The 19,112-nt window shown below is 41.3% G+C and overlaps 3 protein-coding genes across 4 annotated transcripts in view; 1 reads left to right on the top strand and 2 right to left on the bottom strand.

The window, feature by feature from the left end:
- Positions 1–1,713: 1,713 nt before the first annotated feature.
- Positions 1,714–7,768, bottom strand: sumo2a (small ubiquitin like modifier 2a). Its single transcript, XM_064324152.1, has 4 exons — positions 7,615–7,768; positions 3,870–4,001; positions 3,267–3,338; positions 1,714–2,311 (listed from the first exon to the last, which is right to left on the bottom strand). The coding sequence occupies exons 1-4, from the start codon at positions 7,633–7,635 to the stop codon at positions 2,249–2,251; spliced, it is 288 nt and encodes a 95-aa protein (XP_064180222.1). The 5' UTR covers positions 7,636–7,768; the 3' UTR covers positions 1,714–2,248.
- A 1,335-nt stretch (positions 7,769–9,103) lies between these two features.
- LOC135248987 (ADP-ribosylation factor-binding protein GGA3-like) lies at positions 9,104–18,317 on the bottom strand. The gene is made up of 17 exons (XM_064324145.1): positions 18,066–18,317; positions 16,533–16,617; positions 16,071–16,146; positions 15,852–15,950; positions 15,635–15,758; positions 15,437–15,540; positions 15,267–15,347; positions 14,976–15,113; positions 14,730–14,811; positions 14,527–14,643; positions 14,016–14,294; positions 13,620–13,708; positions 13,241–13,476; positions 12,349–12,641; positions 11,941–12,110; positions 11,169–11,279; positions 9,104–10,928 (listed from the first exon to the last, which is right to left on the bottom strand). Exons 1-17 carry the CDS (start codon positions 18,103–18,105, stop codon positions 10,818–10,820), a joined length of 2,235 nt encoding a protein of 744 aa, XP_064180215.1. The 5' UTR covers positions 18,106–18,317; the 3' UTR covers positions 9,104–10,817.
- Positions 17,221–19,112, top strand: part of LOC135248988 (growth factor receptor-bound protein 2-like) — a 51,920-nt gene continuing 50,028 nt past the window's right edge. Inside the window, exon 1 of one of the 2 annotated variants that reach the window (XM_064324149.1) lies at positions 17,221–17,346. Coding sequence is in view for 1 of the 2 variants with exons in the window: in XM_064324146.1 (XP_064180216.1) it covers positions 17,251–17,346 (96 nt within the window). In the remaining variant the exon portion in view is untranslated. The remainder of the gene's footprint in view (positions 17,347–19,112) is intronic. The other variant, XM_064324146.1, reaches the window with a different exon arrangement.

Raw genomic sequence — 19,112 nt, 5'->3', positions numbered from 1 at the left:
GCTAAGTATTTCTACTCTATTTCCATTGGCTAGTGACTCATAATCTTGCCTCTGATAGGAGTTCCGACATTGCAAGTCATTTTTTCACTGATCACTTGGGAGGAAAACGTAACGGTTTTACACAATTAATTGCCTAATAAAAATTTAAGCTATGTTTTCCGCTTTGATTAGAAATAGTTTAATTTCCTTGTTTATATTCACGGTGATCTTAATATTTACGTTCACAATCTTTTTTGGCATTATCAGTCTCGTCTTTGAGCTTTGGGATCTAACTCCTATTTACTACACCAAATCGTGCTCTTTAAGACTTCAATCATTCTTAAATATCCGGCTCCATTTTTTCCCCTTACTTCCATCCCCTTGCTATTGCTCACATTAAATAGTATCGGTGAGTCATGCCCTGCAAAATCTGTGCGTTACATGTGTAAAACATGATTGTTTCTTTGGAGAAAAACTATTCTAGGCTATTCCAAGCAATTTCCCAGTGCTAACTGCTTTACAGGGGACCAATTCTACATCCACCCATGTTATAGTGTCCAGTATGGGGTCACCAATGTTTCATGATATGTGGATACATCCATTGCCCTTAGTTGGCCAGTAATCCAGAACAAGTGTTCTCCTTTTCTGCAAAAGACAGACAAAAAATGTCCTGCAAGCATCTGCACATTTCAGGAGGGGAGTATAGAGTATCTATTAGACGGTGAATTTCTCTCTGAAGAGTAAAGTCTCCCCCCTCATGATAGGCCAACCGTTTCTGGGAGAACAACAGGCAAGAAATAGCAAGGCGACTCAGCATTATTAATTTTTGTGTTCCTACCAAATGAGTCTGCTGAACAGAGCTGTGAAGTCACATTCACATGGTTTTAGAAAACAGAGGTGTAACACAAAATCAAGTGTTAAACAAGGTACCGCTAAACAGATCAAGGGTGTAAAAAAAAAGCTAAATTAATCCTCGTTATGTGTAAAACAGTCGGCATGGTTTCACCTGGCTCAAAAAGAGGCTTGGGTGGTGCCTAAGCCCAGTAAATCAGGCTGTGTCACTGTGGCTAACACATACATCATCTAATCCAATTTTGCGTTTTTTTCTTTTGAGACACCAGTTTATGGCATAGACCAACACAACATTGTCTCGGTTTATGCATTCTTTAGCAGTTTTAAATTCGATTTTATTACATTTTCCATGGCTAAGAGGACCAGAACAGTTATTTTCCAGTATTAATTTTCAGTATTTTGATTTGATTCCCTTGGTGAACTTCAGCTGACACCACCAGCAAAAGCAATTCCAAGGTCAAATCTAGTTATTGAACAAGCCCAGCTGGCTTGTCTTTTTTCTTTGCCATTGCAGCAGATATATGGCTAGCAACAAACACTGCACTGAAATCTGTTCCCAAACCACAGGCTCTACAGCCACACCCAACCCTCCCCACATCTAAAAGCCGCACCCAGAAACATCCCCAATGCATTTTAGAATAACAAATACAGGTAACGGTGCACAAATTCAGCAGAAGTGCGTAAAGGCAGAGACTGCCAGTGCATCATAAGCCTTAGCATGGTTATTTTATAATATTTTCAAGGTAAAAATACCTTGCCTTTAACAAAGCATACTCAAGCACACCCCTTAAACACATGTATGGACATACAAGTGAGCTTACCTTTTATGGCTTTCAACATACAAAATAAAACTGCTTTAACTAAGTAATGAAAAAGAGAATATTTTTTTCTTTAACAAGAAATTTATTAAACAATACAGATGTTGACTAAAACCCTTTACCAGGGTTCTTTATTTTAAATGTGGCCAAATCGATCTATGTTTAAGACAACTTTTATTCTACACATCCACTAAAATATAAAAAAAAAAGATATAAAATCCATCTCTTGAAACAGATAACAGAAAACAATGTCTGCTAACCAGCAAATTTCCATTCTCACTGTGAACGTGATGTAAAATAATTTACTGGATTTTATCTTTCAAAAGATATTTTGGGCCTGAATCGCTGGTTCATTTCAGTAATCATGAGATAATTATTTCAGAATAACTAAATGTATGCAATCTGCCAGCTGAGGTTTATGTACAAAAAGAAAAGAAAAAAGCAAGGATGAAAACACTATACAACAGTATTTATGTGAAACCGAAAAGGTCTTCTTTAGTATGGTACATATTCTGCAATGACAATAGCAGTTTGAAAGGGACAGTATTTGGAAACAGGGTGTGTGTGTGTGTGGGGTGGGGGGGGGGCACTTGATGCTTTTAAAAGAGGCCTCCTGTCTGCTGCTGAAAAACATCGATTGTATCTTCATCCTCCATTTCCAACTGTTGAGAACAGAAATAGCACTTAAAGCACTGTAAATGCCAGATAACAGAAATATCACTTAAATGATTGCAACAGTTGATTAGACAACATGAAGACTAATCAATATTCATGAGTCGTTAATGCTTTGTGCAAGGCAAAAACAACGTCATTGCACACACAGCTGGTCATTCATGGGCAATTCTGCAGAACATTAGCAAAACTACACCAAAAAGATTTGATAATCAGCATTTGAGGAGGAAAAACCTCCCATGTGAGAAAAAGTAAGAATCATAGTCTGATTCAAATTAAACCTGAAGATAATTCTGCATAAATGGAAGTGGCACGGGACTGCTATCTGAACATTTTTGAAAGTTCGGAGGCAGACGTGTCGACTTATACTTCAATGGATGAAGAAAGTGTTGCAGAATTGGGGTCAATCCCATTTAAATTCATGAATTTAATTTCAATTAATTTATTGAGCTAAGAAATTGATCGAAATGAAATCTACTCCAAGCCTGTTGTACTGAATAAGATAGATATGCAGCATACATAAAAACTGAGAAACATAAGTATGTCCGCTTCAGAATCGTTGTTTGCATTTCATTTGGATCTCAAGTGAAGTGTAAAGAATGGAACTGAAAATGCATGATTTGGAGTTTAATGTTAGCTGTTAGCACAAATCCAAATAGAAATCACTAGCTCTTGAAGAATTTGATCAGTTTATATAGTGTGATTACACATTTTAGTCCATACTCTGCCAATCCATCAATTCTCATCTATTTATTCAGGGCATTAAAAAAATGTTGATAACACGCCAGCAAGCAACTCCTCTTTTTGTGGAATTTTATTAAAAATTAAGGGGAAAAAAGAAACTTTCTCCTTTACAAATAGTGATTGAACCCTTTAAAAAGTAACACACGAGATTCTAAATAAGCTACACCCAAAGGAAGTCTGAACACTTTACACTAGCTTTACCTGTGCAGGTGTATCTGTTTCGTTGATAGGCTGCCCATCGAACCGGAACCGAATTTGCCTCATTGTCAACCCCTGCAGAAAGAAAGTGTCATTTTAAATATTGCCGGTATTTAAGACCACCTATCTCCTGAGATCTGCAGATAAAACAGCCTTGTCCCCATTCTACTCAATGCATCAGAGAGGAACACGGGCAGCACTTCAAGACGTTGTCAGCGCAACCACATTCCATGCACTACAAAAAAATATGAAACAAGCTGTATAGTGAAAAAGTATAATTTTTCTTAATGGACATTAAAGGACAAGGTACACCTGGTGGATGTTATCCCTGTTGAATGACACTAACAATGGCAGTGCTCCACCTTGGAGAGGCCGAGCCACGGAGGACATGGTCAAAAGAACGTACTACAGGAAACAAAAACAATATAAAACTTGGGGGGATCTTGTGACGACAGGTTTGACTGCAGAATTACTTTGTAAACCGATATTGCTATACTCAGTAAATCACAATCAGAGTAAACTGACGGATTAAGACGCTCGATGCTCCGTTAGGTTGAACTGCGTGATGGCGCCGGTGGGCTGTGTTCTCTCCAGACGGGGTCTCACCTGTCTCTCACAGTACGCCTTCATGAGTTTGCTGAGCGGCGTGTGCCTCTTGATCTTGAACTGCACCACCGAGCCGTCCTGCCCCGCAACCTTCAGGTTGATGTGATCATTGTTTTCTGTCTTCACACCTTCCTAGGGAACAAAAGAAACACTGTGTCAGTCCTCGGAACCGTTGGGTGTACTTTCACAAAGTGGGTATGTTTCTCGAACCGTGGCAAACCTGCCAAATCAACAGGCAATACACTGCAGGCAAAAGCGATTGGGAAAATTCCTAAAAGGTTATCAAAGATGAAACAAGGAGGGGCACAGTGTCATTGATGCAAAGCCCCATGAGTTCAAACAGCTCCCCCTTGTGGCGGATCTTCAGCCTGCCAAACTTAAGTGAGTGGGTGTGCAAGTTATAAGCCAGGTCAATGAGGTGCTTCGGCATCTAAAAAATATTCCTTGCAAAGAAACGGCAACAGAAACTTTCTAGGGTGATGATGATCTTTAATGTTTGTCCAATCATAAGTGCCCAAATGCACTGGTACCTCCTCATGATTCCACTGACCATAACAAAAATCTCAGGACCAGTACATGCAAAATAACATCAAAGAGCCATTATTATATCATGGCAGGCATTCATTTTTTAAGTACCTCTTCATCTATTGACCCGGAAAAGGTATATTTGGAGACTCTGTGCCCCCAAGATACAAAGTTTTGCAGATCTCTGAATTTTTATGTTCTACCTTATTTTTATAACCCAGTAAAACACGAGACCATTGTAGACCATAATATAGTTCCCTAACACTGAAATGAACTTAAAGTAGCATGTTATTTCATATTTTTTGTTGATTTTATTTAAACGATTAGAGGTCTGAATCATTGACATCTTTCGAAGTGTAAATAATTGTGACATCAAAAATACTTGCCTACTCTTTAGAATAATTTTCTAGGAGCAATTGTATTAGTATAAACAAATTAAACACAATTTCCCTTTTTTTTGAGCATACAACATGATTTACCTGTATTGCTTATTTTATAGTTTTCTCTGCTCGCCATTATCGAAGATATTCATTTTGGACATCATTGTACTTATACTGGAAAAAATGTAGGTAGCTAACTACACTCATAAATTTAAACAAGCGCGAATCCGCAATAGCTGCGACCGCACACATGCATGCATCCACGTGTGCATGCATCCACGCACACACCCTCACACAAACACGTGACCTCTGCTTTGGCTCATGACCAACCTTTCCACAAAATCTTGTGCAAATCTGTGAATCCATTCGGGAGTTATGTGCCTTTTTGTGATAGGCCATGCCCATCACCACACCCCCTCTTGGTCAATCGGCCTGAAAGTTACTCAGCTCTACCTTCGGTCATGACCAACGTCCATGCCAAATTTCAGCCTCCCGGGGCGAAAGCTGTGGCTGCTACGGGGTGGGGCACTTTTGTGGACCAACCGACCAACCGACCGACCGATCGACAGAGCTATAGAGCTGCGGTCGCTGCTAAAAAGCAGGCGTGGGCAGGGCCTATATTATCTTGTCTGGATACACAGGCAGTTCAACAGAATCTGCACAAAAACACTGACAAGCGGAAACAGTCTACCCTGAATGAGCTCACTGCAGGCATTTCATGATGCTTTTTGGCTGCATAAAGATGGTCTCAAAACAAGTGGCCAAAACTGGGCTGCGTTTTTGAAGCTTGCTTCCTGGTCTTGCTGAGACACGTTGCTCACTAGCGCCAGTGCGGTTGGCTCCAGCCCCCCGTTTCAATGCAATAAAGTCAAATTATAAATGAGATGTTTTCCCCCACAAGAAAATGTAGTCACAATAGCTGTTTTTGCATTGTCTAATGTCTCCCCATGTGCCAACTTGTTAAGACCGTAATATTTAGCGGACGAACCAGTGTCACTGCCAAGTCACTGTATCTCAAGCGCTTAATGGACAACCGGACTTCATGCCCATATAAGGGTCCCCCTTTTCCCTACTGTGCAGCCTCTGACTCCAATTTGAACATGGCGGCACCCACAAACTGCATTTCCTGGGCTTCAAAAAGATTTTCACCAAGCCCAGAGTCAATGGGTGATGTCACAATGATTTTGTCATTTTTTCTACAGACTATGTCTCCAATGCTTTTCACGTGCACCAGATCTGTAGAGTACCAGTAAAGTAGCTACAGGACTTTCAATGTGGTTGGCCGACTTCATTCTAAATGCCTATTATTCTTGACAAACATTTTGTTTTCATTTCTAAATGGTCACATTTAACTTTAGTGAGAATGTGGGCTGCATTAATTCCATAATAAACTTTGAACTGGCTCATTTATACTTTTGAACTTTACCAGCTAACTAACTGCTCATAATTTAAATCTTCATTCAAGTGAGTTGTCAATTAAAAAAAAAAAGAAAAAAAAGAAAAAGTATGACAAGCTCATGGCTGGGAGGCCTTTCATGTTCCCTTTGTTTTGACTACGTACAGTTAACTGAGAATATTATAAACGGCATAATTGTTAGGGAATTAGAGCTAGTGTTATGTAATGTTCTTCAGGTCCTGTCAGCCCACTTAAAATTAACCCCTTATAACGTTACTATGACAGGAGAAGTTGTTATCTGGAGGTATGGAACTTCTACTAACCCAGATAGCAATGAAAATAGATGCAAAATGGCTTTGAGAAAACTATTATGCTAGACTAGTTAGATTTCGCTAACTGCTATGACATATAATCTTAACAACGCAACGTTAGAAATCGCTGGCAAACAGTCACTTAAATTGTTTTTTAAAAATAATGTGAAATTTAGCCATGACAATCCTGGTTATTTTATCGGTATAGCCGCACTGAACAGGGTCATAACTTCATCACACTAGTCATGGTAAATTAGCTAGAGGATCAGAGTCTGGGGTCGAAAGTATCCAAACAAATACATAATTTCATAATGGAACGTTATCAATGCGAGCGAGTATGGAACGAGTTTGTCATAATGTTTAAATGGCTTAGAAACTCAAAACCGGTTTTGGTATAACTTTATTAACGTTCGTTAACCGGTTCGTTCGCTACGTGTGGGCGACACATATGCTGCGTCGACTAACTTAACTTTAAGTATAGCTAGTTAAACAGTGACACCGTGTACCGCATGATTGGACTAGTTGGCTAAATATATAGCCAGTTAGCTACCCGTGTTGGTAAATTACTTTCTGTACCGGGCCAACAAACTCGCAATAATGTAAATGTACATGGGCAATCCGCATTCATTAATAATTTACCTGGCACGCAAAAAACACAAGCAAAGCGGCAAGACCAGCAAGTATAATTTCCAATGTTCACTTTGGCAAACGAGGTCGCTAGTTAGCCATACTAGCTAATAAGCCAGCGATAGAGCTAGCCACTACACACGTTCAAGAACAGAATCATTCATACACAACTGGTTAGCCACCACTACAGACCGGTTTGGTAGTCGACCAGTCACAGTACGCACTCAGACGATTTAGGCTTTAAGTCAATTAAATGAACTTGCCGCAAACTAAATTAGTAACTGAAAATGCCTAGAAATGCCACCTTTCAAGCTAATGTTAGCTACAAATAGCTAGCTTGCAATTACCCGCCTCTACAGGCTCGTTCACATCTCTTCCGGTGTTTGGTGAGGAACCCCATTTATTGTCTACTCGGTTTTTAATTCATTGAATATCAGCTTCGTGTGAATGGTTTTCGTGGAAATTTTAATGCAGACATCTGATAAGTAGTTGGCTCTTCAGCTCACCTTGGGTTTTTCGTCCGCCATGGCTTTCTCTCCGCGTTTCTCTCTGCGCCGCCACACAAAGAGTATGGAGGCGCGCGCACGTACACGTTCCCATAAAATACTCTGGTGTACGTGCGCGGGCGCGATAGTTTGCTGGTCATTGAATTGAAAAAAACATTGAACGCGGATAGGTTATGTGGTTATTGGTTGAGTGTTCACCTGGGCGGGAGAGGCGTCGTGCGCGTGATTACGCCATACTTTGGGTCGCGCGATGTCGCGTGCACGCGCATTTAAGAAAGGAGTCGTTTTGTTTTCTTTTTAAACGTACGATCAAGCTTTCTTATGCACTCAAACTCACGTACCTTGGCTAGATATGTAATGCTGTAAGGCAGCTTAGAAAGAAATATATATAGTGTATGTGAAAGCATTAACAGCATTTTTCTAGAAATGTCTACTGAAAGAGATCTCTGGTCTGTAGCAGCCATTTTGTTTTTATGTAAGACATACTGACTTGTCCACCGCACACGCACCTTGGGGGATAAACACAAATATTGCATTAGACACTAAAAAACAGTTAGTCAAAATGTTTTAAAAAAATAATAATTATGAATCACTGTACACCACACACCATGAAAAAAATGTTCTTAATGATAGTAAACAGGCACTGTATTATTTTAGCATTGTTTGCAGCTCCATGTCTGTTAGCTGCCATTTCTAGTTGTTGCTGCACCTTTAATAAACTAGTGTTAAACCAATTGACATGAATCCTATTGCTGTGATTGACATACAGGAGGCAGGGTATAGCTAACTGAATTTAACATATAGCACATTAAAAAAAAGGCCGAAGTTTCCTTAACTCATCTACCAGATCTGAGATCACTATAAAATAATGTAGTATGAAGTCTCACAGCAAATGGCTAAACCATCACTGCTTAAATCCTGCCTGCTAGTGTGTCTTTCAGTTTGTTCCAGCCCATGGTGGACAGCTTTGACCAATGCTTGGGATATAGAAGGGCTTCCTTGTAGCTGCAAATGATAGCTTTTGGAGAGTAAGTCCCTGATTGCACTGAAGATCAACCAGAAGGTTCACACAGCCGAACAAGGCTAAAACCATCTGTCGGTATCTAGCCATGCATATGGGAAATCTGTCAGGCCCAGCCGCACCATGATCAGTGAGTGCACAGTTTATTTTACGAGAGTGTGTAGCGTTTACAAGATAATGGCCAAAAAAAGTGTGGAAAAAGACAAAGAGCAGCTTTGGGTAGCAATGGGGGTTGCTTTGTTGCCATTCATTTTCTGCTCCAAAAAAAAAAAAAAAAGTAAAAATTGGATATGTACTTCGTATTGTATGTTTTATGTACATCTCCCAATAAACATACTTGTGGGGAGGGGGTAGTCACTCACACTAAATTTCAAGTGGACCACGACATCAGTGACGGCCACTTGTCAATATACATTTGACAAACCTCCAAATCACAGAACAAATAAAACACTCATTCCTCACGGCAACTCATTTGGTTCCATTTAAAATGAAGACTTTAATTCTTCATGCAGTGAAACACCTCTTACATTTAAATATGTACAAGTATTTTCTGCTAGCATTTGTAAAGAGTCACATTAACAGATACATACATTAACTTCAACAACCTCTAGAGGACAATAAATACAGCAATGTACATAGAAAGTTTGGAGCATCTGCCATTGTAACAAGTCACAGTGCTGACAGAGGAAATGACATCAGAATGAGGAGACAAGACAGAGAGCGGTGTGCTGGGGGTTACTCCCCAACAGACCACTGCAGTCGCCTTACAATGACATTTCTCATTTCACGTACGTACTGTACCACGCCAGCACAAACCTACCGGCAATGACACTGGATTGAGTATATATATTCTACTGCTGTCAGAGATGTAACCAAACAGAGTGCTACCTCAAACTACACCTGTAGAGGATGCCTTTGAAATAAGACCGTTAGTCTGCTCAGCGAGTACATATATTGAACTGATAAATCTAAGGGCAAAGAATAAATAACTGCAATACTGGCAAAGACAACCAACATTCACAGTCAGCAGAGAGGGGCCTGGTGGAAAGTTTGCCTCTGTAGAAGGAATTCAGCAATATACTGCAACGTCAAGATTTAAGAAAACAGCAAACAGCGGCTAAGAGATAGTAGAATCCATATCTGAAACCAATAAATAACACTTCAAAAGGGATTGATTGGACATCACAATCAAAACCAAAAAAGCATTCATGGGACTTGAACAATCATTGTAACCGAAAAACAAAACACTGATGGACCACACCATCACGCGCTAAGAGTTCTCTCTCTAACCTATTGGGCTGCACCATGCTCTCTATCTACCCCAGAAATATACAGATCGCTTTCAGGTACCAACATACAGCAAAAGAATGCAAATGGGAATAAAGATAGCCCCACCGTCTGTAAGTTCCAAATAATAGGAAGAATGAAAATATTGGTAACAAAAAATATAAACACTTCACATACATGAAAATACTTCGAATAGACTGTAAGTCCGAACGTCTTCTCCGACAGCTTGAAATAACAAAACGGGCAGCAACTCCGCTTACTTCATGACTGTCTGAGGTTGTAAATAATCTGAAAACGCACCTGCCTTCCATACAACAAAGTAGTTGTTGGTGAGGTACTAGAAGCAGTCTCTGGGGGGGGGGGGGGCACATAAAAGATTCATGCAGTTTCAATTGGCTATGGGCTCCCACCATTCAGCACCAACAATGAAATGATTGTCCATAAACAATTAGTTGAGTGGCAACCCTAATCTCCCCTTTCTTGTGTGAAAGTACAAGCTGCCTTCTGGCCCTGGGTGCTTCTGTCCTCTTGATGGGCTTAAGTTAGTTCCTTTAAAGCATACGTAGTTCAGGATATGTACATGTAGGGTGCAAATGGAATTTTCCCCAGTGCTGTATGTGGCTTAAAGTGCAGCTTGTCCATATCAACAGCCAATCCTGAAACTTGACCTTAAGCAGTTTCAAAAAATTACAAAACAAAAAAATAATAATCCAAAAAATTACATCAAAGTGGGCGATGATGAAATAATGTTAACAGCACTTGCCTACTTTGTTGATTTATAAAAAAAATAAATAAATAAAAAAAAACACACACACATTCAGAGAAACACTGCCTCCCCCTTTCACTGGGAGATAGTACGGTCGGCTGTCATCTCGTCCTGGCTATAGTCCAGAGGCTATAGGTTGCCCCATTTCTCCGGTGGGGGGAACTGGTCCACCTCTCCCACTTCTGTGCACTGCCGCTCTCCCAGCGTGAACATGAGCTTGTAGCGCAGCCGCACCTTCTCCTGCCAGAAACACAGACACGCAAATCAACCGCAAGGACTCCGCTCCCAAACAGAAGGCCCGTCGCTACCCTCACTGGCCATGAACGTTCACCCTTAAAACTGACACAAGCGTTAATTTAGTACACGGAGTGACAAAAAGCTCCAGAAGACGCGCGTCATTGATAGGCAGTAACCATGTGAGGTCTGCGGAAGCTTCAGGGGTCAGTGTTCGTCCCTTTGATCTCGCTGCTGCACTCTTACCTTCAGCGGATTGGCCAGAAGCATGACTTGAGTGACGGCTGCTGGGGGCAGGATGGGATTGAAGGGGACCAGTTCGGTCCCTGAAGGTGGCTGAAGTTTCACCTTCATTGACTGCATTGAATGAATCAGAGAGGGGTGGGGTCAACTTTTGACTGTTTCAGTCAAAACCAAGTAAAAACCCAAACATTCAAAACAAAATTCTTCACAATGCTGAATGCAAGCAGTGTGTTGGCCAGAGGTGGAAAATCCAGGGGTCAGAAAGTAAAAGTCCTGCCTAGGTGTTTCCATGAACTCAGCCAGCTGATCTCAGAAATTAGTTCTACCTGCTGGCTGAATAATTGTGGTAATGAGCAAACCCAGGCAATCTGTACAAAATACTGGAGCGGAATTTTACTTTCTGAACCTGGATTTTCCACCTCAGATGGTGGCAAATGTGTGTCTGGAAAGTCTGAAAGGGTTTGGGTCCATGCAAACACATTACATTACAGGCATGTGGCAGACACTCTTATCCAGAGCGACTTACACAACTTTTTACATAGCATTTATATTGTATCCAACTATACAGCTGGATATATACTGAAGCAATGCAGGTTTTAAGTACCTTGCTCAAAAGGGTACAACGGTAGTGTCCTACCAGGGAATCGAACCAGCGACCTTCAGGTTACAAGACCAACTCCTTAGCCATTATACTACACTGCTGCAAAATGTCACACGTAGACACTCTACCCGGTAAGCTAACAGTAGGGACCTCATGGCAGACACTGGCCCTCACCTTCGGCACAGCAGCCTGCAGCACAACGTTCTTGACAGGAAGGGGTGCCGTGTTCAGCATGGACACCACCAGCACCAGCACGTCGGGCCGGCCGGGCGGGCACTCCGTGGCAAAATGCAGCAGCACACGAACGCCGTCCTTGTCATAGGCTGTCACCGGCAGCACTTTGCCTGAGCGGGAAATGAGAACGTTCGTAGGTCAGCGTTCGTAACAAAAACCACGTGAAAAATCGCACGCGCACAAGCTCTTTCGCCCCTTAACATGCTGACGGACCGAGGGCGCTTTCATTCAAACTAAACACTTGAGCTGCCTCTTCACTGACACTGACGAAAACCGAAGAAGGGATTGCCGTGGGAAATTCCATGGATCCAAGGTCCACAGAGACCGAGCAGGCCGACTGCGACTTACTGGGCTTTATGGAGTCCAGGGACACATGCACGTTGGCTAGGGAAACCTCGGGCCCTTTGGCCGGGCTGCTTTGTGTCTGGGGAAGAATGGGAGACAGCGAGCGGAAGAGGGGGCTCCCCGGGGTGGAGCTGGCGGCCTGGGCTTTGGCGTGGGACACCGCAGGAGAAGCAGGCATCGTACCAAGGGGGAGAGGGGTGGAGCTGGGGACGGGGAACCCAAGAATGGAGGAGGCGGCAGGGCCAGCTGGCGGCCCCATCCCGAATATTGCACCTGGGTTCAAGAGGCCAGGCATGCTGAAATACAATAAAACAGCACATAGCTCAAACTGCTCCACGGCCCTCACTGCAAAACCTTCACTGCTTCTCTTCTTCAGTCAAGCACCTAACCATAATTTCAATAAAGCTGCAGTTCTCTAAAAAGCTGCAATACAATAACGGAATGAATGCAGAAATGCAGTGTGGCTGTACAGTGGACTTTGGCTACACTGGGAGGCCGCACACGCAGTAAGGTTTAAAAAAATAAAAAAATAAAAACCTCCTCAAATACTATATTTCTAAATACCATCCAAGACACAGCAAAAGTCTAGTAAGTGGGGAGGCAAATCTAACATGCAACAGAGTCTGCAGTTAAAGCACTTTCTTTCCAAATGTATATTTATGACAGTGCTGTAGTAATATAATTATGCTGTGCCCCTTCTCGAATACTGCTCTTGGAAAAATAAAAGTATGCATACACAAGTAATTATTTATAAATCTTTCACAGCAGCTGCCTCAAAGAGAATCTTATAAAAAAATGAAAAGCCCCACAACAAAGACTGATTTTTATTATTATGATTTTTATAATTCTGTAAAGCTCAATATGGAGAAAGGACAATGTCATTAACACTATTCACCTCTTAGGGTCCCCAAGGTCAAGCATGGCAAGGTCCTGCAGACCCGAGTTGAGAGAGGCGGAGCCAGAGTTAGCCGCTGCGCTAGGGTAAGGGAAGCACGCGGTCCTGGGGGCTTCTGGGTAACACACAGAGCTTGTCCTAGGGGCAGGCACTGTGGATGCGCTCTCCGCAGGGAACATGGGCCCAGGTAGAGGTGCACTTGCAAAGAAATCCAACCCTGGATCAGTAGGCTGGGACTGGGGAAAGGTAGATACACATGGATTACTTCAACAGCATAAAGGAATGCCAAATTTTGCCCATTACTCTCAACATTGTAAAATAGATGCCATATCAAAGTATAGTGCACAATTTAGAGCAGGAAGAGATCAAGCAATATCACCTGCAATGAGGTCCACTGAGTGCTCAAGTCATCTTCCTTTGGTTTATTGTGATTTTGATCATTCGAACTTGGAGCTGGGTCATTGAGACCTAAAGCAAGACAACAACACAATCTATGATGAACTTGGATGCAATAAGTGATAATAAGAGAGTGAAAGCAAAGGACGCATAACATAACTAAACATTGTCATAACATCACTTGAAACAGAGCACACAAGTATTAAAAGGTCTCAACAGAAGAAGTATTGTCTAAGATCTCAGCAGTTAAAAAGTTTTTTCCCCCCACTATTGTTCCTGAAATAAGTCAGCGTTATAAACCACTCTGTATTCATACAACAGACAAAAACCTGGGCCCTCAATTTCGGGGTAACAAATGCTAATATGAGGCAGACATTACCTAGTGAGAGGAGCTCCTCGTCCAGAAGGGAGAGAGCAGTGGATGTCTGGCCAGTGGATGGATGGTTGGGGCTTTCAGACTGGCTGATAGGGTAGGCCTGTGATCCAGTCAATCCATAGGGAGGAGGAGGCAAGACTGGAATTTGAGGTGCCGCCAGCAGATTGGGGAGTTGGGCATCTGGAAGTTGAGGAGCCAGTGCCGGCTCTGGTGGGGAGGGACTTGGAATGTCAAGGCCAGCCAGATCTATAAGAGTCTCCGTAGTTGCATGGCCTCTTTTGCCTATGTAGTGAAGAAATAGAAAAGAAATATATGATTAAGAACTCCTCCTCTTAGAGGTTGGCTATGGTGGTGTCAGCGCTGTTCTACTGGCTTGTCAGTTGGAAACAAAGATATGATACATTTCCGATGTGTAAGCAGATACAAATCATGAAACATCAAACAGGATTCATTGAAAAATTGGGGTGTCTTGAAAGAATGGTGAGAATATGAGAGTTCAAAATACTGTCATCACCTTCTGTCGTTGATGAACTCAGAACATCCGCCTCGCCATTAACTGCCTGGCCCTCCACGGTCTTCTTGTAAGAATTAATGACTCGAGACAGGTCATCGCTTGCCTGCAGGATATCACCTACGGGACACAAAACAGGCTGAAAACAACAGGCAAGGGGTCAGCAGCAATTAGAATACAGCCTCTTTCTTGCTAGGGTCATTTACCTAAGCTGTTGTCATTGTCCTCAGTTTCTGTGGCCAACTTGAACACAGTGCGCCTCAGCTTGTCACATCGGTCATAAAGCTCCTGACAAAGGAAACATTCAACATGCAGAGTCAACCCATCTGCATTTTCCTTAAACCAGTCTGCCTCTTTAAGCAAGCTTTACTCAGGTGAACGTCCACGGGTGACCCTCAAGACCACAAACCCACAATACATATTCGTCAGGCAGGTGGGGCCATGGGAGATACCTTTATGAGTTCTCGGTCTGCCTCGGAAGACTCCTCCCTGTTGAAGTGGGTCAGCATCTCATTCAGAAGCTTCACGTTGTTGTTGACTTCCTCCAGGGTGTTCATACGCTTCGTCACTTTCTGCATCCTGGCCTCATCCTGGAAGGACAGACACATGTAGCCAGGAAACACCATTTGTATATATATATATATATATATATATATATAAGGTAGGCCATATCTCTGCAATCCTTACACTGCCGAAGATTAGCACCAGGGCAGAGTGAGGCAAAATCCACTGCAAATTCTCACCTCCTTCACCATGTTCTTGATAAGCCGGTTGGCCTCCTGGAGATCCTCTGGGTTTTTGCTCTTCAGGAGTTCTGCTAGCAGCTGCACAGAGAGGAGACAGACAGTATTCCCTCTCCCACTTTCTTAACCCCTCTCCCCCACATCGGCCCCAAATCATCAGCTCTCCTCACCTTGCTTTTCTCCTCATTTTCAAACACGGGGTTCCTGGGACGCGCAGGGGGTGAAGGTATCAGAGTCTTGTCCACGGGGATCTCTGGATCAGTGGTGACAATGCCTGAGAAACGAAAACGGTCAAAACAAAACCATTAAGAACTGTATTCCTGACAAACATGGAAGAATGAGGTCAAAATTTTGCGTTTCAGCATTACCTTGTCTCTTCAACATCTGATAGGCTTCATTTATTTTGGCTTCATCAGGCAGAGCAACTGCCCAGCTGAACAGCATTTCAATAACTTTCATCTTCACCTTCTCTGACACTCTGTCACCCAGATACTGAAACAAATGAAGTAAAAGTTCATGTACTTCAAGTTACAGGAGCACAATCAATTTCTGAGGAAGAAGGCAAAAACATTAATTGTTCAGTACCTTGGGTGAAACAACTTTGATCAATTCATTTAAAAATCGAAATTTTCCAACTTCATTATGAAACCTTCTCCCACAGTTCTTCATGCATGCTTCTAATACCTGCAATACCAAAAGTTCAATTGTTAGAACTGTCAGCTGTGCATATGACTTTATGCATTGGCAGGCAGTGGTGAAATACAGGAAGAAATGCTATTCTGGGAAGTAACAGAACATACTTACTGTCAAAGCCTGTATAGCTTCCCATTCCTGAGGAGACTGGATTTTATGAGCTAGCAACCTTACAGCGATCTGCGGACTGGAAACAAAAAAGAACATCAACATTTTTCATATAGAGTGAATTAAAAGAAAAACAACAATAAGTGTTTTGAAAAAGCATGTCATGAAAAAGCATTCTGTGAATGAAATAATCATTTTTTAAAATATGTTTTGTGTTTACTTTGTCTAATATTACATTTTGTTTAAAGACCTGAAACCATTCAGTATGACAAACATGAAAAAACAGAGGAAATCAGGAAGGGGGCAAATACTTTTTCATAGCACTGTATATTTGAATACAGATTAATATTTATGCAAAACTACAAATCTAAGCAAAGAATCTCATGTGATACAGCAGATCTGCCTTAATGGATAGGATTGTATGGAATGTGATCTATATTGATGAGGAAAAGGAAATGTCCTTACCCTTCTAATTCTTTATTGATTTGGTCACAGAATCCTATAATATACTCCCAGTCTTCCTGTCTATTGGAGGGGTTAGTGGCCTTATCTGGTGGACACATAATGTTACATTAATAATAAAAAGGCAAAGCATTGGCTGAGATTGAAAACGAGATTAACATTAACTGTTCAAAAAGACATTGCAGTAACATATATTTGGAGATTAAGGCAAGTGAGTTTAGAGTACCATCAACTCGACAACTCCGACAAAACGAGAAGAATGGGTGTGAAACTGGCTTGCAGTATAACCGGGGCTGTCCATAAGAAATTAACTTGATGTACAGCTACAAGCATGCGCACAATGCTCTGCACTGACCGATAGCCAAGCAAAGCTAAAATGTGCTCATCTGAAAAAGGGCTCCGTGTCTCTACCAATCACTTTTTGCATGAAACATCAATTCATTTTATGAGTTGATTCAGTTTTGCGCGGAAGTGATTTGGTTTAATCACATCGCCAGCTAGCTAGCTGTGCTACCAACAAATACTAGCTGTTGACTTTTTATTGAATGTCAGTGACAACCATTACTTAGGGCAGTGGTCTCCAACGCTGGACCTGGAGAGCTACAGGGTCTGCTGGTTTTTGTTTTCACCTTAAAATCAGCACCCAATTGAGACCCAAGACACCAGGTGAGTTCAGTTAACTGTATAATCAACTGCTCTATTTGATTCATGCAGAGTCACTATGAAAACCAGCAGACCCTGTAGCTCTCCAGCACCAGAGTTGGAGACCACTGACTTAGGGAATCGATTGGATCTCTGCTTTCGGGGTCACTGGAAGGTAGATACAACTATAGCTTGTTAACTAACATTAACTTTCTAATAACTTACTTTATATAGGATACTAGTTTAATCTATATGTGTCAAATTATATATCAAATCGTAAACTGGGCACATAGTTGGTTAAATCTCAGCTAGTTACCAAACCTTAGTAATGCATTCTAACAAAAGAAAGCGTTTCATGCCATACATCTAGTAGGTCACAGAACGATTTAACAGTTAGGTAACATTAACAACATAGTCATTTAAAACGAGAAAGAAGTCACTTCAATGTGGCACTATAGCTAGATTTTAAAGCTAGGCAAGTTCACTTATCTTCTATTTTATCTTGCAAACAAATAGCATCCTCGTCATTGAACAGTTATTTTTGCGAGTTACTTTACGACATACAAGACATACAAGACAGTGGAGCTATCTTATTACGTTCTGTTGACTTAGCTAGAGCCTAACCTACCTAACTGGAGTACGTGCTAGCATAGCGTTGACTAGTCATAAAATCCTACGTGAAACAAACCACGGTAGGTGGCTAGCTAGCTAGCTCATCATACACCTAGCCATATAGAGAATTGCCAAAATGCCAGGTCAGTGCAGTCCAATTGTACTAATGCTAACCCATATAAATAAATAACGATTTACAAATTCTTCCATAATAACAATAACATGCAATGACAATTTATTTCATTTTGTAAAACAGCTGGTAAACTAGATATAGCTACTCACTGAGCCAAGACTCTAGCGACTCTCCTTCCGGATCCGCCATATTCACAGCGCTTGAAACGCCGCGTGATGGCGACGCAGATGACAAGAATTGCGTTTTTGGACGAATTCATAAAACCCCTCCCTCTATTTTTTTAAAAGTCGACAATATTACTTTAAACCTGTTTTTTTATGACAGCCCATGATGTCTTTAAGTTTTTAATCAATCAATCCGTATTAACCACAGTAAAGTTGCAAACATCTGAATTAATACTCGAAATGCTTAGCCTACTTGATTAGTTTTGCGCAGGAGGCAATGTAGGCTATATGACAATTCAGCCGAGCCAGCCAGCTGTGACTGGGTCTTCAAATCATGCTTCAAACATTTTCAATAAGATCTACCTTTGTACATGGAAAGTTTCAAATGTGTTCAGTGTATAATGATACCCACGGTAGCTGTGTCCAACCTCTTACGGTGTTACTAAAGCACAGTACTTTCAAGGATATTGCTGGTGAATGTAAAAACTGACTGAGTACAATTAAATAAATAGTTAATACTGTATTGTAGGAGATGCGTAATGTAATGTGAATGACTGTAGTACATCACAAATCTGACACAGACGAATGTACTAATCCAAGTTGGCAAATAAAACGAAACAGACTTTCTCATTGGTTGAAGAAAATTTATTATGAAATTCAATTCAGGCATTACACTAGTTTATTCACATTTTTCCATCTCTGCAAAACAAGTCCTTGAATGGTAAGAGCTACTAATTTAGTGAGTGAATGAAGAAACACTGCTGTTTAGGACTTGTCCAAAATTAGTTCCTTTTCGTTTATAAATATGTTTGAGCTTCCTATGCCTTAACACACTTTGCAGTGCAATTTCTACTTCCTCCCTCTTCTTTAACAAACAGGATATTATGTACAGAAGGTCATTTGATGTGTAAGAGCACCTGGCAATTAGACATGCTGATTTGTACAGTTGTGAGTTTTCATCTATAATAGAAAGATAATACGATAAATTACTTGTTTATAAGTTAACATCAATGGTCCCAATTGATGATTACA

The sequence above is a fragment of the Anguilla rostrata genome, chromosome 2 (genome assembly GCF_018555375.3).
Source record: "Anguilla rostrata isolate EN2019 chromosome 2, ASM1855537v3, whole genome shotgun sequence".
NCBI classification, from domain to species: domain Eukaryota; kingdom Metazoa; phylum Chordata; class Actinopteri; order Anguilliformes; family Anguillidae; genus Anguilla; species Anguilla rostrata.
Note: the sequence above shows the minus strand (reverse complement) of the source record. Positions and strands in the feature narration are given on the sequence as shown.

Excerpts from the sequence above, each read along its gene's own strand:
- LOC135248987 (XM_064324145.1), bottom strand. The coding sequence starts at position 18,105 with ATGGCGGATCCGGAAGGAGAGTCGCTAGAGTCTTGGCTCA. Across the intron at positions 15,114-15,266 it reads TCAAGAACATGGTGAAGGAG|GATGAGGCCAGGATGCAGAA; the intron begins GTGAGAATTTGC and ends CTGTCCTTCCAG. Across the intron at positions 13,477-13,619 it reads CTCAGTGGACCTCATTGCAG|TCCCAGCCTACTGATCCAGG; the intron begins GTGATATTGCTT and ends ACCTTTCCCCAG.
- sumo2a (XM_064324152.1), bottom strand. The coding sequence starts at position 7,635 with ATGGCGGACGAAAAACCCAAG. Across the intron at positions 4,002-7,614 it reads TGGCGGACGAAAAACCCAAG|GAAGGTGTGAAGACAGAAAA; the intron begins GTGAGCTGAAGA and ends TTTGTTCCCTAG. Across the intron at positions 2,312-3,266 it reads AAACAGATACACCTGCACAG|TTGGAAATGGAGGATGAAGA; the intron begins GTAAAGCTAGTG and ends TGTTCTCAACAG.